This window comes from Orbicella franksi, chromosome 15 (assembly GCF_964199315.1).
Source record: "Orbicella franksi chromosome 15, jaOrbFran1.1, whole genome shotgun sequence".
Classification (NCBI taxonomy): Eukaryota; Metazoa; Cnidaria; class Anthozoa; order Scleractinia; family Merulinidae; genus Orbicella; species Orbicella franksi.
The window spans coordinates 2326103-2352002 of record NC_138159.1 but is presented as its reverse complement, the minus strand read 5'-3'; the positions used below and the strand labels follow the sequence as shown (position 1 = coordinate 2352002).

Here is a 25900-nt window from a genome sequence, read left to right as displayed (position 1 = left end):
GGCACACTGTAGCGCAGTTCCCATCACCAATTTGGTACAGGATAATCGCATCTACAACAGTCACTACCAGCGTGATGGAGTCAAAGGTCATACGACCGGATATCGTATCATTTTACGTCACAGACAGACGAGAGCTCCAGCTGGAGCATCTGTGAGTCGATCGGTCGAGCTAAGTTCGTTTATTTTCCTCATCAAAATGCGCACTAGTTCGCAGTTTACAAAGATTGGAATACCACTGATTGTGGTGAGTTTTCTGGTAGCAGTTGCAATTATTTTAGCCATCGTTCTCTCCAAGGAAGGGAAGGGACTGACAACAAAAGGTAAGCTTATCTCTTCCCGGGGAAGGGATTTGATTTGGAGGGATTTCTCTGGGTCCATCAAACTCATATGCCCACTGTAGCAGGCCAAAAGAATGTTGATTTTCCAGTGTTTGATAATGCAGCTAACACAGCAAAGACATCCGAACATGCTCAACAGCAGCGCATGTTAACCAAAGAAACCCCTTGCCACCCAGGAGCCCACTTCATGGGCTTTTCTTTCCCCCGAATCTCGCCTGTGATACTTTCTTTTCAGGGGGAGTAAGGTCTAAACCTCGCGACCAGCAGACGTTTGTGCATGTGAATCAAAATTTAACCAGGGTTCTTTCCTGGTGATCTTTGCTTGTGCTTACGAAGACCTTTCCTTAGACATTCTAAGTAGACTTGCTGTAAGAGGCTTATGAATGGCTAAAATTTTAGCCTAAGATATGATTCAGATTTCTGATGTATTTGAATTCAATTATCACGATCATTCTTTGGTAGTTTCAAAGAAAGAACAGAGGCGTCAGTTGTTTAAAATAAAAATAATAAGCACAATAGGCATGGTATTAAAAATACAAAGAGTTTCTGACAAAAGCTAGACAGCAATGACGTCTAAAAGGTTAATTTGCATAATAGCGTAACAGTCTTCAGTCTTTTTTGAGTGGCCGCAACCAATGGCTCTTTCGCGCCTCTCGGCTGCATTCTTGCGTAGTGTATTTACATTTTACGAACGATTTCCTTTGTCAAGTAGATTAAATATAATAAATAAACGAAAACAAGCGCTCTGTGCCATACTAAAGCACCTCTTAAGTAAACAGCGTATCACATGTACCGCTCAATGGCTTATCTTCAGCCGAATCTTGGTTTATGTATAATCCCAGAGGTTTGCATTCTTCTTTTGGCTACGAAAGTGAACGACTCTTTTTCTCCACTTCGTGGTTCACATAAAGCATAAGCACTCTAACACATATGCGCACTTTTCGCAGAAACGTAACGTAAAGCACCGTACACCGCTATATCACTATGTACCAAACATTTCAGTGGGCCGCTTTACCCTTATGTTTCGCCTACTCGCTCTTTTCACGCTTTTTTATTGTACTTCTTTAGTACAAAGGGTTAATCTCAGAAGTTTATAGTTTTCAAACTCGTGCACTAACAACGTGCGACCAAGCTTATTGTATGACCGCGTTTGTTCCGCGGTTGGCTCCACTTGAGCATTCCCCGTTCCGCGCCTCACGCAACGGGTACGAGGGCAGGATGCGGTAATCTGCGATCTTGCTGAGGTCTGAGACGAGAAACACACGTTGAAAATTAAATGAGAACAACTGTTTTGAAAATGAGGGTTTATTGAAATGATGCGTGTGGCCATCTGCAGGTAAACAGGAAACTTCTGGGAAGTTGTACGGATTTGACGACATCTTCAATGGCAAATACTCTTACTCTACTTATTTTGTTCGCTGGATGTCAGGTATGATGAGTTAAACAAGGTAAATATTTACTGTCTGCCGTTTGCCAATTTTACGTGAAAGCGGCGCGTTTGTTGTATACGTGAAAATCTTCTCCAATTTTCCTATGGATTTAATGAATACGATAGAAAAAGTACGACAAACTGGAGCTTGTTTGTAGTAAAACCTAGTTACTTTGTAAGTTAAATAATAAGTACACATTATTGCAAGAATGCGGGGAAGAAATAGTCTTAAGGTGGTCTTATACCTAAATTTTTTTTTTCTTTTGCAACACAACTCTGTGGAACAGTTTTGGTATCACGTTAAAGGACTTTGCACTCTGACTTCAAAAATGAGCTTTTCCAGCTCACGTGCCACGATAGTTAATGAATAACTAGCTCCTTAGTGTTAAAAAGTGGTGTTCATTATAAACACGATAACGTAATAATGAATGGTTCGAGAAGTATGGAATTAAGTTCATCCTGTCCATAAGCAAGTTGTCCAGGAGACAAACCTCAGAAAACAGTGTTTTGAGGGGGTTTTTCTCGTGAAATGTTGAAAAAGTGTATTAATATTAACTAATATTAACTATATTAACTAAATAACAGGAAAAAATTTCATAAATTGAAAATTTTGGAGTTTTAAGACCTAGATAATTGTGTCCTTCATCAATGTTGAAAATTTGACAACATTCGGTTAAAACCCAATGGAGATATCGTGTGCGAGATATTGATGATCCGTCTATTTGGTCATTTTGAGAAATAAGGCTTTAAAGTTTTACTTCGGTCTCCGAGAGCCCAAATTAGCCCTGTGAACTAGGGGAGGGGGGGGAGGTTAGGGGCAGGCGGAGGGGTATATTTAAAGGTTTTACATAGATGTTTCATTGAACACCCCAATACACACCAGTCATAGAAATGTTATCCAAGTATAAGGAGCGTATAAGATGGTAGAAGAAATAATGTTTAGGACCATGATGCAAAATTCTCATAACTACACATCTTTAAAGCGTTTGTGTAAAGTATCATTAAAATGTATTGAATTGAATCCATTTTGTGAGTACTTTTAGACTGTAAACAATGGTTGCTATGGGTGTTGCTATGTTGAAATATAGCTAGAAGTGTTCGGATTTCTTAATTTAAACGTAAATTCAGGAGTAATTAGAGGAAAATCGTTTCAAAATACGATTTACAAATGGACAGGGATGTTGAATCTTCATGTTCCAAAAAAAATGGTTTTCTGGAGAAAAATTTATATCTGAGAGTATAAGACCCCCTTAAACCAAAATGGTTCTTCACGGATGACTTCTGTATTCAAGGGAGTTGATAGTTCATTTCAAGATTTTCTATCATGCATGTTCTTTCTTTAAAGCCAAAGTAATACGTTACCACGTCTCTCAAGTATTGGTCTCACCCGCCTCCTAGGCTCGATTTTCTCCTCTCATTCCAGTCCGGTCTACGCAGGTTCCTACGTTCGCGGGAGGAGCGCAGGCTCCTTGTTCGAATAGCGGTTGATAATCGAGGCCTCCCGCTTCCAGGCGTTCAGTAAGTTGGGTGCAGCGCGGAAAACTCTCTCTCCCTTTGTTTCGCTCCGCCATTTTTTGGCGCTGCACCCCAACTAACTGAAAGCCTGAAAGAGGCTACCTCAGTACCGTCAACAAACCCAAGATGGCGACGTTATCCAGCTAGGCTCTCACAATTGCGATGACGAAATTCCGACACAGAATGACAGCTTAGAGCTGGAATTGATTGCAGTTTATGTCAGAGGCGGTTCTAAGCTCAAGTTTCGAGAAAGCGAGAAACTAAAAACGTCACGGTTTTGTGAGAGTCTGGAACATGGCCTTTCAGTGGACGCGGCATTGGATTTCGATGGAAACGCAACGTTTTGGTTTTAAAGAAAAACTAACGACTTTGTCCTTTTTATAAAGTTGATTCGCTTATGTTTGCTTCCACAGATACCGAGTATCTCAGATATTCTAACGGAAACCTCACTGTTACCGATCTTGCCAAGAACAAGACCAGGAATTTTCCTGTTTCTCAAGACATCATGGTAACTAATTCATTTCTTCCTTTTCGTCACGCTCCCAATGTAATGACACGCGCGTCATTGGTGATTGCCCGTCCGAGGGTGTAGACAGGCTAGCTAGTGGGCCCAATTTTCAGCCGTTTTGGGAGACATGGAGCGTGGTCACACAAAGCGTTCACGCCTCATAAAATTGTCGCGTATCGTTATGTGTAAAAAATTCAGGTTAACTTCCACCTTATTAGCCTCGTGTCTCCTCCTCCTATGGCTCGTCACGTAGAGATTGTGTGACGTGCCATAAGGACGTTTGCGTAGAGGGTTAGCGCCGTGTTAGCCCGTGTGTTAATCTCGTTCCCAGATCTCTTGTATATTTACCTAGGCAACAATGCCACAAGGCACACACGCGTAATCTCGTTCCCAGATCTGGGAATGAGATTACCCGTCTGTGCCTTGTGGCATTGTTGCCTAGGTAAATATAATTAAGAAACTTTATTAACTTCATACCTCCTTGTAGGATGATTTCAATGTGTCTTCCTACTGGATGTCGCCTGACGAAAAATGGGTTCTGTTGGCTTCCAACAAGAAAAAGGTAACACCCTGTAAGATGTCACGCTTCTTTTCTTCATGTCACCGCCCCTTGAACGTGTAGCTGCGATCGAAGGAAATGTTTGGGAAGTAAAGACCGCGTGATTTTCTAGTGTCTCTTGTCACGTTCTCTATTTTTCCTCCTCTCTCAAGAGATGCCTGAGATTCTACAATAAACAGATCTGTGTAGTGCTCCGATTGGTTGTCGCTAGGTTACGATTTTCCACGTGCGAGTGACTACCAATCAGTAACATTAAACGGATTTCTGTAGGGTTACGTCAAGATTGGACGCGGTTAGGATGGTGAAGGACTGTCCAGAATCCTCTCATTTCCAAAACAAGAATGATCAACGTCCCATTTCTCGTTTCTATATTCATATAGTATCAAGCAGACAGGTGATAAGAATATAGAAAATCGTCAACAAGAGGAAGTTGAAGTGACATTTGCAAAGCAGTAATTCGGTAGTAAGAGAATATTATTTCGAGTATTATATTTGAATCGAGCGGGTTAAAATACTGTACTTATCAAATTTTTGTTTACAGTTGTACCGCAGATCATTCTTTGCAGATTATTACGCGCACTACCTGGAAAATGGGTGAGTAAATAAACGTGTTTTTTTAGTTCTTTTTTTGTGCCTCTTTCTTCAAAACAAACAATTTGGGGGTGTGCAATTTAGCGTTCAATCTAGTGTAGTTTAAAGCTTTCTAGTCATATATCAAACACGCGAGACAGTGTTGCATCACATCTCCAAACACCTAGACGTTCATCAAAATACTGAGCCACACATCACATTCTCAGATCTCTTCTCGGTGTTTGGAATGTGATGCAACACTGTCTCTTCTGTTTGATTTATCTGCTCAATCGAAACAAAAATTGAGGAAAACCTTCAGGGTCCTGATTTCTTAGCTTTCACTCGAAGAATCTGTATGCGTTCGAGAAACCAACCAACCTATTCCCATTTGCTTTTTCTTTCCAGAACGACCTTTCGGATCATGCCACCTAATCCAAAGAAGCAGATTCAGCTGGCTTTATGGGGCAACAAAGGCACTTCAATAGTAAGCTTACTGTCATTAAGAACTAAAGGTCGTCTTTTGTGATGTGCAAATAACCTTCAAGTCAATAGCAAGTTAACTTGCTTTAAGTTACCCTGCTCTATAACACTTTAATCTCTTCGAGTTCATCCCATTTATAGCAAGGAAACTTGTTTCAACTCCCTCCCGTAATCTTCTCGGAGAACGCATTCAAAATGGCGGCTGGTTGAGGAAGAGTTTGTAAAGACATTTGTCGACCAGTGACTCCAAAAAAAAAAAAAAAAACCACAAGAACGTTCGCGTGGGCTCTCTCTTGTCTGGCTTTACTTACTTTTTGATTTGGTTTTACTGATAGGGATTGGTTCAAGACAATAACATCTATTGGTTGGACAGAATTGAAGGAAGCATTCACACGATCACTGATAACGGAAAAGAAAACGAGTTATTCAACGGCGTCCCTGATTGGGTCTACGAAGGTACGTAAGTAACTCGTGACCTTTTCAGATACGCCCCAGGCCACTGAGTCGAAATTTACACGGCTACCTTACGGCAAAGTCTGGAAGATATTAAAGCATTACAAGGCTCTTGGTTCACACTGCACGACTTAAGATGGCTTTCACAATCCTCTTCTTTTTCCTGGTAAATGGAACTGTGCGAGGCGCTGTTTACTGTCAGAAAACAGCGTTATTTTCAAATTATTCCCTTACCGTCCAGGCGACCACACAGCTGGGGCATACCTACTCCCCCCCGGATAAGATGCTAGTCCATCACAGCGTTACCACCACCACCCTCCTCCCCCACAGTAGTAAATTCGCTGATACCAAGAGATTATCAAGGTGATCTTGCTGATACCCATTCATATACACCTGAGTGGAGAAAGGCACTCTGAGAGTGTCTTGCCTAGCTATAGGGACATAACATAAAGTCGCGCAAAAGCCTTAAACAGTTCGACCCACCGTTCAGTGCTTGTTCCATCTTGACTAAAACCAAGTCGGACTCTATTTGCAGAGGACGTGACGCTTACAAATAAAGCCATGTGGTTTTCCCCAGATGGTCGATACCTTGTTTTCGCGCAATCAAACGACACTCAAGTGAAGTGGTTCCCGTACATGTGGTACGGTGAGAACGCCGACATCTACACCACTGTTAAGAAGATAGCTTACCCCAAGCCGGGCTCCCCTAATCCTGTCGTTAAAGTCAAAATGGTGGACTTGGAAAATCTGCCATCGGATACGAACAAGGTTCCACCTACAACAGACCTGAAGCCGCCAGAGGAGTTTAAAGACATGTAAGTGAATTTTTGTGATAAGCTTTACTTAAAAAGTGGGATGTGCGGTGGCCTCATGGTTCGTGCGCTCGTCTCCGGATCGAGCGGTCCGGGTTCGAGCCCTGGCTGGGGACATTCTGTTGTGTTCTTGGGAAAGACACTTAACTCTCACAGTGCCTCTCTCCACCCAGGTGTATAAATGGGTACCGGCGAACTTAATGCTGGGGTAACCCTGCGATGGACTAGCACCTTATCCAGGGAGAAGTAGAAATACTCCTAGTCGCTTCATGCTACAGAGACCGGGATAAGCTCCGGCCTGGTGGGCCACTTGGCTCGTATGCAGACTTTACCTTTTACCTTGCCTTTACTTAAAAAGTAAAGCACGTGCTCTCAAAAAATTTTCCCGTGTTTGGTCGAAATACCATCTTAGGAAGTAAAAGGACTGTAAAGCAAGAACCAATCGTGGCGTCCGACTCGTTCGCACACGTTTTCCCGCGCTTCGCGTCAGCTACATATATTTACGCACAGTTTTGATTAGTTTATTGGATTGTCTGTGTCCTTTCTGATTGGCTAGAGTGATAACTTTGGTCTTGGTTCTGCGACACTCAATAGAAAACTATTACTATAACACATTTTTGCATTTCCCTTTCTTTCGCTCCACAGTGAGCATTATTACACTAACGTGGCATGGGCGTCAAACAGTAACGTATTGGTTTGGTGGTTAAACCGGATACAGGATACATCTGTTGCATCCATCTGTGACGCAACATCCGGGAACTGCACTGAGGTAAGAACTTTATCATCAACAGAGCTGGGGGATTGAGCCCACGCTCACACATCAGGCTCCAGAGAGCAGCGGACATCGATTGTTTTCTGTGTCCAAAAAGAAATGGAGAACCTCCACTAACAGCCATCTCTCAGTCAGTTATGCTCCATGGTGACCGTTTTAGATATTCAACTGTAATAACAAGTCGTCCTTTCCCTCCAGACTCCAGGAAACTACAGTCAAACGTTTGACTGCGGAGTTTCGAATCGCATGCCCGGCCTTTTTACCCTTGTACTTGTCTGATAGCGTAATAATGATTTTCCGCTCTGTCCTTATTGTTTATTTGTTTCTGTTCTTCTAGAATCAAAAACTGCAGGTCGCAAACGGCTGGGTGAATACTAAGTCGTACTTGGTAAGTCTGTTAGTGAGCCAACCTCCACCCCAGGGTCTTCTCCTCGACGATTTTAAACATGGCGGCTTGTCGCCCGTCCGCCAACATTTTAAAAAGTAAAGAAGACCCAAGAGACGAGGTTATTAGTAAGCTTTTCGACTTTTCCTGCTGTTGTTGTTGTTGTGTTAATGGTTTCTTTTATTCTTTTTTTAATCAATTTAGCGGACTTGTTATGACATTTAGCTGACCCTTTTTTGGTGAAACCCATAAACCATTAAGCTAGAAATATTCAATGTGATATACCATCAGTCAGAAGTAAGATGAAACGAGAGCACTGAACAGCAGCTAATAAATGTGAAATGTTTTCAGTTCATCAACTAAGAGACATTGTTTTCTTGTACCACTACAATCTCGCCTGAACTAACATTACAAGAACTGTGTGGCAATTAGAAAAGAGAATTGAAATTTCGATCAATGGAGAGTAGGACTGGTAAAACTTTTATTTATGTCCACAGCCTCCAAGCCCTTGGTTCGCAAAAGACGGATCGTATTACTTGACTCTTGTACCGTCGTCTCAAGGAGAACAAGGAGATTTTATTCACCTGGCCAAAGTCATGGTCCCTGTAAGTACGAAAGTTTGACTTATTAGGCGCTTACTTGCTGGGATAGTGGGCTCCGTGTCGAGGGAATGACGAAGTCGCGCGAGCCGGCGGATAATGAATAAAAAAGACGAAGGACTTTTCTGAAAGTCTATTATAATACGCATAGGGTTCATTACCGAAATTTAGTGTTTAGTAACGTTTCCTCCATTGTAATTATCTTCACAGTCGCCAGGCAAAGATAGCATCACATTTCTCACTTCTGGTACGTGGGAAGTAGTGCAGATTTTGGCGTTTAAGAGAGAAACTGAGACAGTGTAAGTTATGGCCTTATTCAAATTAAACCTTCTCATTTGTAATTGTACATGATCCCTGATGTTTAGGACTTTTTGTAGACTCGACACAGCATGAAAACCGAGATTCTACGGAACATTAAAGATGGCTTAAATCTCCTTAAAGTTGGCCACCTAACTTTACGTTGTACTTTGAATGTTGTCGAAGGTCTTTGAAGCTGACTCAGCCTGAAGCTGACATATTAACGTGCGGTACGGCCGTGCGTTAAGCTGAGGTGAAGCTGGCCCAGAAGTAAAGCACCTATCTGCTTCAATATGTCTTGTCATAGGCAACCCAAGAACTTAATTGAGTAATGAAAACATTTTTGAAAGAAAGAAATGAAAGTTGAACACACAGAAATGGGTCTGTACCACCGGCGTAGAAATGGGACTTTCCATAACGTTTTTTGTTTCATCTATCAGGTATTTTCTAAGTACAGAGACGTCACCAAGAGAAAGACATATTTACAGGTGTGGTTGGCCGGTTTGTTTTGCTGTAATTTTAGTCATCACTACATCCCACAGACCTGTGTATGTGCGATGTTTACAGTCCTACCTTGGGTCAGAGGAATCATGTCCCGATCCTCCGTCTACTTACTAGACCTGTAGTAGGCATTTGTCCTTGTTTGAAGAGTAATGACGAGTTTAAGTTAACAGGACTGTTAATGCGAAAAGATGTGGACAGTTCAATATCATTTTTCTGAACCAAAACTCTGGCTTATTTTGTTACTTTTTTCTTTTAAAGGGCAACAGAATTCCTCGAAAGTATTTATATAAAATGTCGATTTATTCTTCCATTTTGACTGGTTCTTACACAGACGAAAGATAACGTTATTAGCATTACTTTTTTCTTTACTGATGTATAAACAAGTAGATCTCATGTTGCCCTGCGTCTGTTCAGTAATAGATCACAGATGACGTCAAAATGTGGCAAGAGCATCAGTGACCCACTCGGCTATCCCCTCGTGTGCCACTTTTTTGTTCTTACCACATTTTGACGTCACCTGCGACCTATTACTGAACAGAAGCACGGCAAAATGGAATCCGTTTGTTAAACAAACAGTATAAAACAAAGTAGCTTGTTTGCCCTATTTTTAACAGAGTAAATGTAAAGACAAAAGAAAAAGAATGCCTCACGTGTTCACTGCCTTGGGCCGAAAGTAAGTAATACGTTCAGTGTGCCTGGATATGACATTTAAAGAATCATGAAATACGTGTAGCGTTTGAACGGCTTATTCTCAAACTGAGGTTGATCGAGCCGAGATTAAATGTCTGTAGTTTTCTGCCATGATCAAAGAAAAGTCTTTTCGTGTGTGGCTTTTGAGAGAATGCACGAAAAATGATACAGTCAGAAGGCACAGAACTGCGATCAAATTAAATGATGAAACATAAGGTAGCTTATTAATCTCATGAGCGAATACAGACAGTCATTGTGCATTTCTTTTCCAGATGGCTATTGCAACTATTTTTCTGCAAGCTTTAGTCATGATGCCAGCTGGTACATTCTGTATTGCAACGGTGAGTAAAGCTTGGCCCTTGGATGACTGAGAGCGCTGACAAATTTAACTCTTGTTAAGACATGTTACAATTCCGTACAAGGTGATTCTCTTGTTTGTTTGTTTTTCGTGTTTGTTGTTGTTGTTGTTGTTGTTTTTTCGCTTTTTATCACCTCGCCTTCTTTCTCCACGAGTGTACAGCATGTTTTATATAAAGTGTTCTCTCTTTGAGTTTTCAGATACAATTTATAATTTTTTTTTCTTACGTTTTGTTGCAGGTCCAAACGTTCCAAGGTCCACGTTACACAAAACCAGCTCCAGTGAGATAAATCTCGTTTTTGTCTAGTTCACTTTTCTTTTATAGTTCTATTGTCTGTTCCTTTTGCTATTTTCCTCATTCGCAACAAGATGTTCTTTGTTTCAGCTACTTGGTACAAAGAGCTTGAAATGAATCAAGAATTGGAAGAGAAAATGTCTGAACTGTCCAGTCCAATAAGACGGAACTTTATGATACCCGCAGGGAAATACGGTAAGTACCCCCCCCCCCCCACCCACGTCCCTTCACCCACCCCCAGGCTTAGTTTATAGAGATTGCCTTTTTGAATCTCTGGCCTGCCAACCGTACTTCATTTAACGTTACCCCTTTCCTCACGAACTTAATATCTTATTTATATTCTAGAATTAACAGCCACGGAATTTCTTCCTCCTAATTTTGACGAAAACAAGAAATATGGTGTCCTTTTCGACGTGTAAGTAAATATTTTTTTGTCACCTTGGGTTAGGGTTATTAGAACCTAGGGTTAGAGTTGGCTCAAGTTAGGAGGCTTAGAGTTCTTTACACTGAGAGGCTGGAGAGAAATAATTCCCTTGCGCATCGACTATTCCCATGGGTGAGGAAAATTCCGAGAAATCCGAGACTTTTTACCGGCGTGTCAGAAAAAAATAGGGTTAACACCTTGGGTTAGGGTTAGCTCAAATTAGGGTTAGATCAGAGTTCTCGCCTCTGACAGGCTGGATGGAAATAATTCCCTTGCGTATCGACTATCCCCGTGGGATGGGTAAGGGAAATACCCAGAAATATTTTGAAAGAACGTTAACAACTACGGAGCACAGTAAGAGGACTTTTCAGTCACAAAGAAAATAAGTCGCTCGCGAGGCACTCCACTTGAAAAGTGAATTTTCACAGTTTTTGAAATTTATCTTATTTATTTATCTTATCTCGTACTTCTTAACGTTCTTAAAGAAATTATCTTTTAAACTCAGGAGGGAAGGCTTGACAATTTTTTTTAACATGAGTTGTGTTTTGTTGTTACTACTTTGTGCAGGTATGGTGGACCAGGTTCTCAAAAGGTTTGTTTTTTAACACCTCTGTCATCATGAAAATTTATCTTTGTTTAACCTGATTTTTGCATCCTACTGGGCGAAACTAAACTTCAACTTTAGAGAAGTGCTCGACGTCTTTTTTATAATTCTGTTTCTTCTTAGCTAGCCATCGCTTCGTTCGTTACAGATTAACATTGAGCCCTGGTTTCCCCTGAAACATTCCGTAGCCAGCGTAATCTTTATGTAACTTGAAAAGCTCCTTTGTATCGCAGGTTAATGAGATGTTTGCTTGGAAACTTGGCTGGATCGGTTACTTGGTCAGTAACTTCGACATCATTGTGGTGACCGTGGACGGGCGGGGGACTGGGTATAGAGGTGAACGGTTAGTATCGAATTATCAAGAATATTTCAAAAACCCCTCTAAGGCCCGGTTCAAACGTCGAACTTTACATGTGCCGAATCTAATTATTAGATTAAAAGTGACGACATTGTTTGTGCTCTTGTCACTTCTTTTCGATATGCTATGGGCGACGCGTAATTTGTTGCGATCATTTGGCCGGGGCTTAATTAATTAACAATTAGACCCGTAGCCCGCAAGGGCTCCGGGTCAATAGCCCATGAGGCGAAGCCGAATGGGCTATTGACCCGTTGTCCTTGAGGGCGAAGGGTCTAATTGTTTTAGTATCACCCAACTAGTCGGACAGAAAAGGTAATAATAAAGTTAGCAAATGCAAGTTGAAGAAATATTTATTTGGGAATAAAACGAAAGAAAGCGTCACGCTCGATTGCGCCAATTTCGCTACTCGATGACTATTACTAATAGTCCCCTAGTAGCGTAGCCAATCAAAATGCAGGATTTGCATTAGTCTACTAGTTGGGTGATACTAATAGCTGTTATTCACTGTTCTAGATTCAAACAAGCGGTTTACAAGTTACTCGGCGAATACGAAGCTCAGGATGTCATCACGGCTGGACGGTAAGCTACTGTGATCAGATAACATGTATTCCGTCAATAACTTGCTAAATTGTCACTTTGTTTTCTCTTCCAAGGTTTATGCAAAAGAAGAAATACGTCGACCCAAAGAGACTCTCTGTGTGGGGCTGGGTGAGTAGCGACCGAAAGTCTTCAGTTATACAGTGTTAGCTTAAACTTGCCGGGGGCAAATCTGGGGCTCCAAGACCTATGCACTCAGGGGTTCTATGACTGTTTCAACCCCTCCCCCGTCCCTTTGGCTACTCGCTAGATCAAACCTCTGTTATAAAATGATTCTTTTGACCTAACTAGGTTGGATCTGACTGTATCAAGGATCCGGGGGCCACTTCGTGCATGGGCCCGGGTCCATTTTTCCCCCGCACCTGTGGATCCTCGTACATCCCCAGTTCACTAGTGTAAGTGATTGTTATCTTATGGACGTTTTTTCCTCAGTCTTTTGGTGGCTTCTTGACAACCTACGTTCTTAGCAAGAATACCGGCGTGTTTAAGTGTGGAATTGCAGTGGCCCCTGTCACGGACTGGAGATATTACGGTAAGAAATAAAGCGTAGCGTGACTCATATCTTGTCACGTAAGGAGCTGTAACGTTGCAATTTAATTTTCTCACCGTTTCCTTAAATAGATTCAGCTTATACTGAGCGTTACATGAGGCTACCACAGGATAACGCTAACGGCTACAGAGTAAGTATGGTATCGTACTGTAGGCCAGTTTTAAAGGTTTTCTTTCCTTTGACAAGGATGTCAACATGGCGTAAAATACAGTGTCTGTACAGTAATCCTATTTCCACCAATTTATTTGCTTTTTGGCCAATTAAGAAATGTTTAATTCTTTATTTCGTTCGCTTTGTTTTCAGGACACGTCCCTTCTCTCAAGGGCTGCCAACTTTTCTAATGTAGACTATCTTATTATTCATGGATCTGGAGACGGTAAGTTTGCATGTAGAACCGAGGATATCAATTATCTCCAACCCATATCTCCCACGGTCAAGCATCAGACAGGGTGAGATCTGGGTACGAGATTATCTTATGCCTAAATAAGTGCTGTTACCATGGTTACTGTTTTGCCCCTTTACAGATAACGTCCATTATCAGCACACGGCACAGATGGTTAAAGTCCTCACTGAAGCTGAGATCAAGTTTAGAGTACAGGTGAGATGCGAACAGTATACAGTCTGACACGTAAGGTAATTATTATTCGTTTGAAATGCTGCCTCTCAGAGTCAGCTAAATCCGTAGTTTTTCCAATAAGTTGTTTAGCAACATACTACCCTCGCATCGCACGACGCTATTGTGGCCTTAATCTCGTTGGGAAGGAGATTATTCGTGTTTTTTCTCTTAGGACAGTGAGGCAAACTCCGCTTTACAGGCATTCCGTTATTAGATGTACAATGACTTACATTTCTAGCTTATACATGTCCTCTTAAATTGACCTCCTCGATACGAACAAGTCATTAATACACACACCTCTGTGGTCTCTTTGTTCTCTGGCTTTCTGGCTTTGTATCCGGGATCTTAGCGAGGAGCCTGAGCCCTAAATTGACCAGTGACGTCACAGAGTAACACTCGTCTCAGTCTACGCGCTCTTGATCTTGGTACGGAGCAAGATAGCATCTTTTCTTGTTATGTTTTAATTGAGAATAAGTACCAGGCACTGATCAGCTGCCTCTACAAAGACGCTTGTTCCCCGACCAATTGCAACATTTAACTTGATAAACTTTTTAGCTACAGCGTTCCGATGAGTTAGCTTACATGACGTACTTATATTTGCCCTTACTTTCGTCCACAGTACTACACGGACAAGGATCACGGGATAGTTGGAAAACACACTCGGCGCCATCTTTACCGCCTGATGACCAACTTTCTTACCAGGAGCCTGGGTCTGACTCGTTCCTAGTCTCCACTTGATAGTTCCTTTTCTTTCTTTCCTTAGTAATTCATGAGGCAACCAAGTTCTATTTTTGCCCAAGAATGGACTGTTTCCTATCTGAAAATCGTGCCATAACCCATGGAGGTTGCAATCTCAATTTTTATCTGAATTTTCAATGAAAAGTCTTAGAACAACCACTTGTACATCAGGAGTATATTAGAAAAGTTTAGAACAAGCACTTGTACATCAGGAATATAATAGGAGAAAGTACATGGCCTCACCCATCCCTTATTTCCTTAGAGGAGAACGCGCTTGCAGGATGGTGGCGCTCGGTTTTCTTTTTGAGACAAGAGTTGAACAGGTTGTTACGAGTGCAAACCACAAAAATCCCCACCAATCAGTTTTTTTTTTTTTTTTTGTACAAAATCACTGTTTTAATTTTAATTAATAATAAGAGCTGATTTATATAATGTATGGATGCTTTTATATTATTCTCTCTCATTGTTTGATGTCCAATATTTCACTTGTCACTGTTTGTGGCATGTGATTTCTTAGCGACTCCTCTCTACAGTTAGTACAGGAACATCTGGAAGGAGTTTTATTTAAACCAGCTCCGTCAGTCACGGTATTTTGAGTTATTTTGGCCACGTACAAAATTACCTTTATATTGACGGAAACCTGATAATAATAGTTTACTAAGAGAGAAAAACACCAAAGGGATAATTTTAAACCATAAAGGAACAAGGATGGTTAAGGATGGAGAAGATTAACACGGATTAGAAACGACGAACTTGAAAAATCTACGCTAAGCTCTTCAAGATGCGCAAACTGTGACGTAGCTCTTTTAATACACTTCGCGTGATATGACGAAAACTTTTAAAGTTGAAGAATGAAGGATATGTTTTCAAGAATGATCAACATGTGATTTCTCTAAACAGTATCATTAGTTATCAAGTAGACAGGTGATAAGGATATAGAAAATGATCAATTAGGAGATATTGTTTTGACGCCTTGCAAAGGCTTTCTATCTTCTTCTTAAGTTCGTAATTCTTAGGAACTGTGAAGTTTTTCGTCTTATGCGCTTTCAGTGCTTTTTTTTTTTAACAACGCAACGCCCGGAAATCAACAGCACGTTCACTGTTTTACCAAACATTATTATATGAAAAGTTCTTGGATCGAAAATAACAGTTTCTTGCGGAAGTTTTTCTTAAACAAACGAGAGCTTTTATGCCATCGATGAAACTAGACCGGCCGTTTGTTGGTATCACTTATCGGTGAACTGGGACGAGACCCATGCTAGTCCCCACTTCAAGTTAGTCAGCACGAATTTTAACGCCTTTGTCCACTGCTCCTCGGAGTTGAACTGGATCCTTACAGAAGAAAAAACACATTCGTTTAATTGAAAAGTCGCTCCTTCGATTTAACACTTCAAAACTCATTTCTACATTGTTTTCCCAGGAAAAGGTTTACTTACTTTATAGAAAATGCTCCCCCAGTGCCACTTGAATCGTGGATTTTACCTTTTTCCATCCTACACGACAAAGCAAACAATGTTGATATGAGAAAACAGAGCTGATTAAACGAAAGGAGCTCAAAAACGGTATTTTGAGTTATTTTGGCCATGTACAAAATCGCCTTTAAATTGAAGGAAACCTGAAAATAGTAGTTTACTAAGATAGAAAAACAAAAAAGAGATAATAATAAACCATAAAGGAACAAGGATGGTTAAGGATGGAGAAGATTAAGACGGATTAGACAACGAACTTAGCCTTAACTTTTCAAGATGCGCAAAACGTGACGTAGCTCCTTTAAGCAGGGTTTGGAATGCACAGTGTAGCTTAAACAACCATTTGACGACCACTTGACAGATTTTAAAGGGCTCCACTGTGGTAAAATACAGTAAACCGCGCTGAAAAGTTTTACAATCAATAACTCATCAACGTTTGTCATCTCTATGTTGGTTTACCCCTGCATTAAATTTCAATCAATGCCAGACAGGCGGTTAAAGTTAAGCGCTCACGTGCCGAAATTTCACGTGAGGCATAGGTTCTGATTGGCCGAGACGGATGGAAAACCAATGAAATGAAGTCAAAATTGTCACTAACTACTTAATAAAAACTGTACGAACTAGAAAACGCTCGGCACGCTCCCCTATTAGATGAAATTTTGCTTTATGTAAAGTCTTTTTCTGAAAATGAAGACGTAAAAACCAAACTTCAAGCGCGCAAGGCACTGATAAGACCTGGAGCACTTTTGAGTAATTAACGCGCGCGCAACCTCGTCTATTAGGCTGATTTAGCAAGAGAACGGGAACGTCACTTGACGACGGCGCGCGCAGTACAAATACCCAAATATGGTCAATGACGACTGCAGGGCGCGCGGAATAACCTGGATTCTCTTCTAATTTGACCATATTTGGGTATTGGTACTGCGCGCGCCGTCGTCAAGTGACTTTGCCGTTCTCTTGCTAAATCAGCCTATTGATTCAAGGGAAACGAGAGATGCAAGAATGAAAGACGAACTGTTTCTTGCCATAGCAACATTCGCGGACAAAAATCACGCGAAACAAACCAAAGCTCGCGCGCGCTAACAGAAACTTAAGCGTAACTTATCTTGGATTGACTGATTGATTGATTAGATGATTACGTGTTAATTAGTAATTGTTACTGTTGTCGTTGGGAATTAACCGATTTGTTGCTCTCGCGTCTTAAAAACCTAGTTCTTTCACCTCCAAAACTCGAAACTTCATATTTGCTTTCAACTGCCATTAGCCCCTGATGATACAAAACAGACAACATATCTTTGCCTTTATTTGTTTTATTCAAAGTCGTCCTGTGTCACAATCCTTTCGAGTAAAAAAACATTCCTGCTAGCTTCGCTTACTAAAACTCATTCAGCGCGTCAAGTCCTTTGTTCTCTTTGAAGAGCGTTCTAGAGATCTAAAGTCACAATGTTGTATCTACAGAGGGAAAAAGAACGAAGTCACAGTCCTTTATACAGTCAATGGTTCACTTGCGCGCCGATCGACGCCTCCTGCGGACTCTGCGTACCTTCTTGGGCGCGGCTCTCTTTGCCTTGCGCGTGCCTTTGTAGTATTTCTTTACAGCGCGCTTCTTGGCCGCAGATTTGCCACGTCTGGCCTTACGTCTCTTGGGGGCCTTTTTTGCTTTGCTCGCTTTTGCTTTGGCCTTTTTGGTGACTTTCTTCACCGATTTCCTGCCCGGGCTCTTTGATTTTGAGCGGGAACGAGATCGGGAGCGTGTCTTGGAGCGTGACCTTGAGCGTGATCGTGAGCGTGATCGTGAGCGGGATCGAGATCTCTTTACTTTGAGTTTAAACGAAGTGCCACTTTTGACGAGGGCTTGCGATTTCACTCCGCGTGCCAAGGCGAGCCTCAATTGCAGAGCAGTAACGCTTTTCGTTCCAGGCTGCGATGTAAGGTAGGCCAAGATCGCTTTGGCGCTTGATCCCTTGCGGTCTTTCAGCGCAGCGATGGCTTTGACCACCGCCTGTCTGGTAAGGGCGGGCTTTTTTCCTCCCTTCCTGCGTGCGGCCCTCTTCTTCTTGGCTACCACTGCTTTCCTGGCACCTCGGCGAGCTTTGGCCATTTTAGAACTGTTCTGGTGAATTTTTCGACGGAGCTAAAAAAAGTACGTCTGGACAGTTCGGTGGCAAGTGGCAAATGACTCAATTCGTGGGGTACACGTCATAGACATAATTGCCAATTAACTAATTAACGCGAGTTCGTAAACAAGTCATTAGGCTAATTTAATCAATAATTACTGACGTCATGGCAACGTCACGAATGCACATTACCAATTAGGTGAGTTTGTAGACAAGTAGTGAAACTTTGAAACAAATATTTAGTGACGTCTCCGTGACGTCACGAATGACTATTACCAATTTGTCACGCAATCCAGGTAGTGTGTGACTGTAGAAAAACGTGTCACGCTCGAAACCAAACCTACAATAGTCGAAATAAAACCCACATCAAATTCTTGTTTAAACCACAATATTTCTCCACAGACCACATGCAAACTTTTTCAGATCGGATACAACCTTACTCCAACATAAAAAGTAAGATTAAGAAAAAAATTGTGGAAAAATCAACCAACAGCCAAAAATTATTAGTGTCAACTTTTCACGGAGGCGACACGATACGCCTTCAAAATAGTTTCTATTTTACTCTTATCTATTCCATTCTACTCTGTTTCTTTCACAAGCTCTTACCTGTATGGAAGGCAAAATCTTTTGTCCACTTTCTCTACTGCTTCTTTAAACTAAAGAAGAACAATGTAAAAAGCAATAAAACAGAGAACAACAGCAATTCAACTCAAAGTTTGCGTACGTTCGTGATAAATACGTCCAGAGTTCGCATGCTCCAAAGAAGAAACCTTTTAAAGTCGCAAAAACGTGCATTTGAAAATTTAATTAGAATATGTCGTGGGCTTTGTTTGAAGTAACGGACAATAACGAAATCCAAAAGATGTTTTTGACAGCGTTTACCGAATTGAGCCACTGAAACGACTGAAGTCCACAGATTCTTTTCACGAAAACAAAACATTTTCATGGTTACAAGAGATGCTGAAGTCAGGAAAACCTTTCGAGTTCTTGTAAACAGATGATTTGCGTGCGTTCAATGTTTACATTTGTTGAACTGTTTTCGTCATCTGGTCGCAACCGTTCTCATGGTGTGAATATGCTCGTTGAAGTAGTGAATCTAAATACCTGCTGTAAGCAATCCAAAAATCCAACCATCGCTTGATCAAATCTGGATGAAATTAAAAAAGAGACAATTAAAATGGTATTACTTACAACACTTTCGCGAAAGAACATTTAAGATATATGCTTACATCAATTGACGGACAGTTGAACGAAGAGTAATAATATACAAATCTCAGTTTTAAGCTTTCCCATGAAAAATAAACAATTTCCTCACACTGTTTTCATCTCTTGCTACTAAAATATGTTTTTTTTTCTGTCAGTTGTTCAACTTTCCGCTACGTTCGACGTGGCGAAAAGGAAAACCCTTGGAAACAATTTTCGTTTCTGTAGCATATTTTAAAATTTTACTGAATTTGAATGGGTTGATTTTGGTACCAACAGTTGTTACATTGTGCGAGTTTTATAACGCGGTTAAATTGTCAGCAACTTCCCAGATATAAGCTCCAGAAAAGGCTTCCTGGCTGTTTAATATATTCTAACAACTGGCCAATCACCGTGCCATGATTTCTGTGCAATTTCTTCCTGAACCAATCACAAAGTATCTTGTTGGCGCGCGCGCTAAAGCGAATGGCGAGAAAAAGATTGAGCGAGCTCCTTGTGACGACGAAACACGAGGCAAACTTTTCAAAGCTTTGCACTACATTAGTTTTTGCCTCAACCCCTCAACCCAGACAAATAACTCTGCGAAATTTATTCAAACATAGTTAAAAAGGTTAAACGGGATATCTTTTTTAGTTCTCCGGCGAAAGACTGCAAAGAAATTCGCTCTAAAATGAAGACGACATTGCAAGCGGACGAAACTTAGAAAACGGAAAGAAAACCATTGCAGTGTTAGGTACGTCCATTTGATTTACAAGACTTTTATTTCAAGCTGTTAACGAATCTAAGGCTGAGTTCAACCGAACTCAACACAACAGTTGAATGCAAGGGCAGGTCTTCTTTCAAAGCTCTAGTGTAACCATGCCGAAGTCAAAGTGGAGTGATTGCTTTCGCTTTTCTGGGCGGAGAACAATACGAAAGATAAAACCGGCGTTGAGAAGTTTTTGCATGCCATAAAGCTGTTTTTTTTTTTTTTTTCAGCGAACAAACTCGTTAATGCTTTTGTTCCAGCCATTAATTTAGCTTAATTAAGCTTAAATGGCCGCAAAGTGGCCAACAGACAGGCACAATCGGGTACTGAAATGAGTAGAAAACATAGCGAGGACCTGTACAAATGAACTAGTCAGAAAAGACCTCTTCCCATTCTTCGCCCTGTTTCACTTAAACTTATACTCACTTTGTGTCCCAAAAGAATCTAAACCCTCCAGAACCATACCTGAAATAAAGGTGAGAAAAGAATCACTCAAGTTTATCAAATAATAATTGAAACTTTAAAATAAAAAAAAAAAAGGCCTCGTAGTTTACTTTGGGATAATTCTGTTCGTGAAAAATCAACTAATGCAGTCCGAAGACTTCAAATGTACAGACAGTCTTGCAAGCTACAAAGCAATCATAAAATTCCACCCATCAGAACCCTGGACGGGAATTTTTATTGTATTCTTGGGGAACAATGCTTTTCTCAACCCAGCTGTAAAGAGGGGCACCAGAGCAACCAAACAAATGCTGGCACCGCATATTTAATCACTTTAGTTACAAATAGCATAGCTGACAAATGCTAACTGTGCTACTCACAATGGAAGATCCTTTGACTTGTCTGTAAGTGATTCTAGATAAGAATGATTTCCATAAGGCACCAAACGATACCTAAAACAAGACAGGAAAAGAGGACCCGATAAAGATAAGATAATACGCACATATAGGGTGCGTTCCGTTGGGATGATCTGGATCAGGATCAGTGACCCAAGATCACTCAGATCATGGTGCATCAAACGAACCAATGGATCCACTCTGGTCACGGATTCATGGGCTCCTTTGATGAACTATGATCCGAGTGATCTTGGATCACTGATCCTGATCCAGACCACCCCAAAGGAACACACCCATACATGTACAAACTGTGCACTGTCTCTGCAAAACTTTCTATTGTTTTGTCTGGAGTCGGATAATGGAATATTATAGTTTCCACATGAGCTGATACTACCATTCACAGTCCACTTTGGGCATAGGTAGCCAAGTTTTAACTACTGTTAATTAAGTGTTAAAGCAGACAGATGTCAGAAGGTCCTATAGAAAACATGCACTAAAGGTGCTTCATTGTTAAGACTCTTTGGGGGAAAGGGGGGAAATATTCTTCCCCCTCCCCATCCCAAGACACCCATTTTCCAAACCTGGACTAAAAGTCTCCCAACAGGGTTGAACAAACTATGTCCCTTCTTTGACAGTTGTTATCACGTCAAATTCTTTGTGATGTTTCACTGGCTAATGTATATGGGTCAACAAGTAGAGAAACCAGTGATTTCTACTAAATAAAATTTCCTTCACTTTTTCTGTTCTTCCTTAGGTCTTACCTCTCAAATGTTAAGTTCATCTTTCGGGCTAGAGAATGAAGTAACAAAACAGTTTGACCCCATGCAGCATTAATTTCACTCCACTCAACCTGTGTAACAATCAACAAACCGCAAGCTGGAATTACTGCAAACAAGTCATCCAAGTAAAGCTACAGTTACTACTTATCCTAGCAGCACAAAAAGATTTCGGAATACCAAAATACTTACAGTAATTATAGTGAAACTCACCGGTACGCTTGGGAGACGGCCAAGTCTAAAGTTGTTTATTGTTCCAAAATGACCCTTATGCCTAATACAGACAATTATAAACTAGTGTTATCTTCAACAAACCTTTCAAAAATGTTAGTCTGTGTCACTGGTAAACTTGTTAACTTCATGTATACTTACGGAATTAGTCATCAGATTATTTGTGTATGCAAATTACAAAACAAAGTCCAACCAAACTAGTAATATGTCTGCCCAAAATAGAGATTTGAAAGGATGTGTCCTGCAACACATTAAAAATTGTTTCCAGCACTGCAGGTCACACTAATACTGGGCTTTGTACAATTGCCACTGAAGCTGGTGGCAATGTAGCTTCAATATGTAATGGTTTCTACTCACCAGATGTGAAAAGTGCTGTTGAATACATTTGTTTTCTTTAGTTTGTCCAACTGGGCTTGAGCATATCTCATTTGATTATCAACACTGGCCAGAAAGAAAGATTATTACTACCATGCTATCAATGCTATCACCACTTGATATACCATTAAAATAATGTACTCGTGACAAATTTTTAAATTTCAGTCAGGGATGTTCATCAGTATTATAACATCTAAAATTCCATTTTGATGCTACAACTAATTGTGATATTTTGGGGTGTTAACAGATGCTGAAAAATAATGCTAAAAGTTACAAATAACAATAATTAACCTTTGTTGCTCATCTTCATATTCTAACAATTCCTTCTGATATTCACTGAACTCCATCCAGTACTTCTTTTCTTCAATCTCAAGTAGTTTGGACCTTTCCTTTTCTGATTCCATTTTTTCGGCTACCTTGCCTCTTTCCATTTCAATTTCTTCCAATTTTTTAATCAATTCCTCCTCTTCCCTTCTAAGCTCTTCTAGTTCTTTGGACATGGCATCGCCATCTAGCGAAGGTTTGTCATTAAGTTTGTTGAAGAACACTTTGTAGTCTTTGAGTTCATCGTCTGTGATCTTAAGCTGCTGGTCTAACTGATCTAGTAGGGTGTCCGTACACTCTTCACATAATGGATGGTCAATGCTTGACTGTCCAGACATCACATCAAACAGCTGAGTGGTGACCTTGGATTAATAATAAAGCAGTCAATATCCATCTTCACCATGCAGTAAATAACCCACTTATTTTGTTTCCATAAAATTAAAGCCATGTTAATTTTAAGACAACTTCAATGTGTAGAATTATACAAAATTTGAAACTCAACAGAAACCAAGAACGATGTTAAGACTCTAAACTATACATATATCAATATGATCAATAAATATTCATGCTTCAAATTACTTAGACCACATTGTCTAATACATTCTGGTTTTTGCTTGTTTGCTTCATGGTTTATTTAAATTGCATAAATGCTAGTTATGATATAAATTTCAGTATTGCACTCAGTCATTGAGTATCTCTTGATTGACAATGATAGCAAATTACAATTATTACTGAAAACAGTTTGAAATTTTTTTACTTTAATTTATTATAAGATCAACTGTAAAGCTCAGTATTCCCAAAGAAGATACTTAAATGAATCGAAAACATCACTTAGAGGTTACAATTAAATTCTGTCTAACATGCAATCACTACAACTTGTCTTACTTTAAGCCTATGGCTGAGGTTTTCTGAATTGACTGGCTGTGAATCTCCAATAACTGTAAAGCCACCCTCTAGAGATTGTAGTCTGAAACAAACCAGAGCATTGTTCAATATTAGTTTAGAATTATACAAGTATATGCTGTTAAAAAGTTAACCAAGCTTTTTCTGTTGTTGTTGCAACGTACTACCACTGTCAAAAGTTTAATCTGGTGATTACAGAAATTTAAGAAATGATAACTAAAAACTTATAAAATTTAATTTTAAGTTGGCACTAGTTAATCCTTGAGTAGCTTAATACTACAGTAACTTTAAAACTGCAATAAAATTGAGTTACATATTATGAAAAAATGTTTTTATTTTTGTTGACAAACAGCAAGGCTGCAACTGACACTACATTACAAAGCTTCTACACCTTATGCACAAACAGCTTAATTTATCATGTCAGTAACACTCAGTCTAATGTACACGTAACTCTTACTACCAAAATCAGGATCTTCCATTTAATATGTGGTTCTTATCAAATTGAACCAAGTACTTGCAAATGTTGCGACTGTTACCTCGCTGGGGGAATAATTCTCCTTATGACCGTGTCATCTTCCTCTGTGTTACTAGGAGTCTGAAAAATTGTGTTCCACGGCAAGATGAATTTCTTGGAAAGAAAATGTAGCTATAGAGCTGAGGGTAATACTATTTTAGACAACTTAATTAAAATTTAAAAATGAATACTCTATTGAGGTTTACTTCCTTAAATCCACAGAGAGCAATGTTACATGTATATGCTAAGTTCCATGAATACAATTATTGGAAACAGTCGCTGAGGCCCTATCCACACGTATCTGGATACTTTTGTTTCCGCAACTTTTCCTTTCTGGATTCAAAAATTTCCCCGTCCACACGTAGCGTATTAAAATCGAATTCACCTGTCCACACACATCTGATGGTATCTGGATTCACTCTAGTGAAACTAGGCCTACTGGTTGTGCCACCTTATTGGTTTATTGTTTGGTAAGAGACTGGACACAATTTTGCTACGTTATCGGATTTGAAAATATTTGGATTCACCGTCCACACGTTATCGAATTCACTGCAGATTTATTTTTCTCCACTCTGGAGAGCGGATAAAAAAATGTCCGGATTCGCTGCCGAATTTGCAGGATGCGTAGGGACAGAGGCCATATGCGGAAAGAAAAAGTTGCGGATTCAAAAATATTTCCGGATATGTGTGGACAGGGCCTAAGATTCACATTCAGCTAACTTTCAATCTTACAACACAAAATTATATGATTATCAAGCAGACGTGAGAATAAAAAAACTAATGAGAAATCATTAGCTATAAACTGATGATGTCCTACATGTACCAAACTCCTACCTCAGTTAACATTATCAATCCTGAGCACAGGACTAAAAGGGTCAAGGTCATACCTGATGTGAAGTAGAATCATGCCTTCTACTTGCATCTTCCCCTCTATCTGTCTGAGCTGCAAACTCTGGGAAGGGTGCTACATGAAAAAAATATAAAAGCAATGTTTTACGATAACAGTTACTGCAGAAATTCTTACACTCTCATAAGCAAATTTTCATTGTTAATAAGCAAACAGACAATTTGACAATTTGTTATCATAAAAAACAAATTGACGTCAGTTTTTCATGCATCTGTCCTGTTATTGACAATGAATTTTGTCATAGCATTGTCATTTGAAGTAGTCTGTGGATCCACTCGGCTATCGCCTTGTGGATCCACAGCCACTTTGACAATGTTATAACGAATTTCATGATCAATAACAGAGCAGACACATGAAAAACTGATGTCAATTTGTTAATTATTTATACACTGAAACATGTTATTAGATTACACATAAACCTGTCAACTCTGTATCCCATACTTCTCATATTTTGTCTGTAATTTGGTCAAATCAAACTGACAGAACTGTTAGAAAGTTGCCAGTACAGTACATAAAGCAGATTATTGCATGTAGGAATTTTTTATTTTAAAACCTTACATTTATTCAGATTTATTAAATACACTGACAGTGAACTTTCAGGTCCAACTTTCACAAATACAGAATGTACTGCAACGGGCCAGACTGCAATTACAGTTAGAGTTCTCAAGACAATCTAATGATGTTTATTCGCTTTCAATGCTTCAATCAAACCTGTGAGTTCTGCAATCGTTTCTCCATCCAAAGACAACAAAGAATGATCCAGCTTCAAGGGTTGGTAGCATCTTTGGCATACGAAACTCACAAGCGTTGTAGCTCGGACTTCTTTTGCGGAAGCCATGTGAAGGGATAATTCTTTTTCTTATTTCTTCCTTATAGAGAAGAACGTATAGATCACATAATCACCAACTGCACATCGCGATTCCTGGAGATCTGCACTCCGTTAACGAACTATTTACAGAAAAATAAGACATTGTTGAAGGCTGCCATCTTTTTCTGTTTCTTTCCTAATCAGCCAGGCCTGCTTGTTTGATCGAGGAAGATTGGAA

The 25900-nt window shown here is 40.1% G+C and overlaps 3 protein-coding genes across 3 annotated transcripts; 1 reads left to right on the top strand and 2 right to left on the bottom strand.

The window, feature by feature from the left end:
* The first annotated feature begins 117 nt into the window (after positions 1 to 117).
* On the top strand, positions 118 to 14885 carry LOC145469052 (prolyl endopeptidase FAP-like). Its single transcript, XM_081452701.1, has 27 exons — positions 118 to 320; positions 1675 to 1767; positions 3696 to 3790; positions 4278 to 4352; positions 4891 to 4943; positions 5325 to 5403; positions 5735 to 5855; positions 6388 to 6667; positions 7310 to 7433; positions 7774 to 7824; positions 8319 to 8426; positions 8631 to 8719; positions 9158 to 9205; positions 9836 to 9894; positions 10184 to 10252; positions 10509 to 10550; positions 10655 to 10759; positions 10910 to 10979; positions 11556 to 11580; positions 11826 to 11935; positions 12464 to 12529; positions 12604 to 12658; positions 12980 to 13079; positions 13169 to 13227; positions 13401 to 13473; positions 13622 to 13695; positions 14333 to 14885. Exons 1-27 carry the CDS (start codon positions 197 to 199, stop codon positions 14438 to 14440), a joined length of 2355 nt encoding a protein of 784 aa, XP_081308827.1. The 5' UTR covers positions 118 to 196; the 3' UTR covers positions 14441 to 14885.
* On the bottom strand, positions 14449 to 25850 carry LOC145469061 (beclin-1-like). Its single transcript, XM_081452715.1, has 14 exons — positions 25566 to 25850; positions 24835 to 24911; positions 23970 to 24028; positions 23416 to 23497; positions 22498 to 22892; positions 22189 to 22272; positions 21814 to 21874; positions 21586 to 21674; positions 20810 to 20881; positions 20415 to 20453; positions 19142 to 19184; positions 18644 to 18693; positions 15888 to 15944; positions 14449 to 15783 (listed from the first exon to the last, which is right to left on the bottom strand). The coding sequence occupies exons 1-14, from the start codon at positions 25690 to 25692 to the stop codon at positions 15678 to 15680; spliced, it is 1341 nt and encodes a 446-aa protein (XP_081308841.1). The 5' UTR covers positions 25693 to 25850; the 3' UTR covers positions 14449 to 15677.
* LOC145469073 (uncharacterized) lies at positions 16909 to 18637 on the bottom strand. Its single transcript, XM_081452731.1, has one exon. The coding sequence runs from the start codon at positions 18019 to 18021 to the stop codon at positions 17422 to 17424; it is 600 nt and encodes a 199-aa protein (XP_081308857.1). The 5' UTR covers positions 18022 to 18637; the 3' UTR covers positions 16909 to 17421.
* Positions 25851 to 25900: the final 50 nt, after the last annotated feature.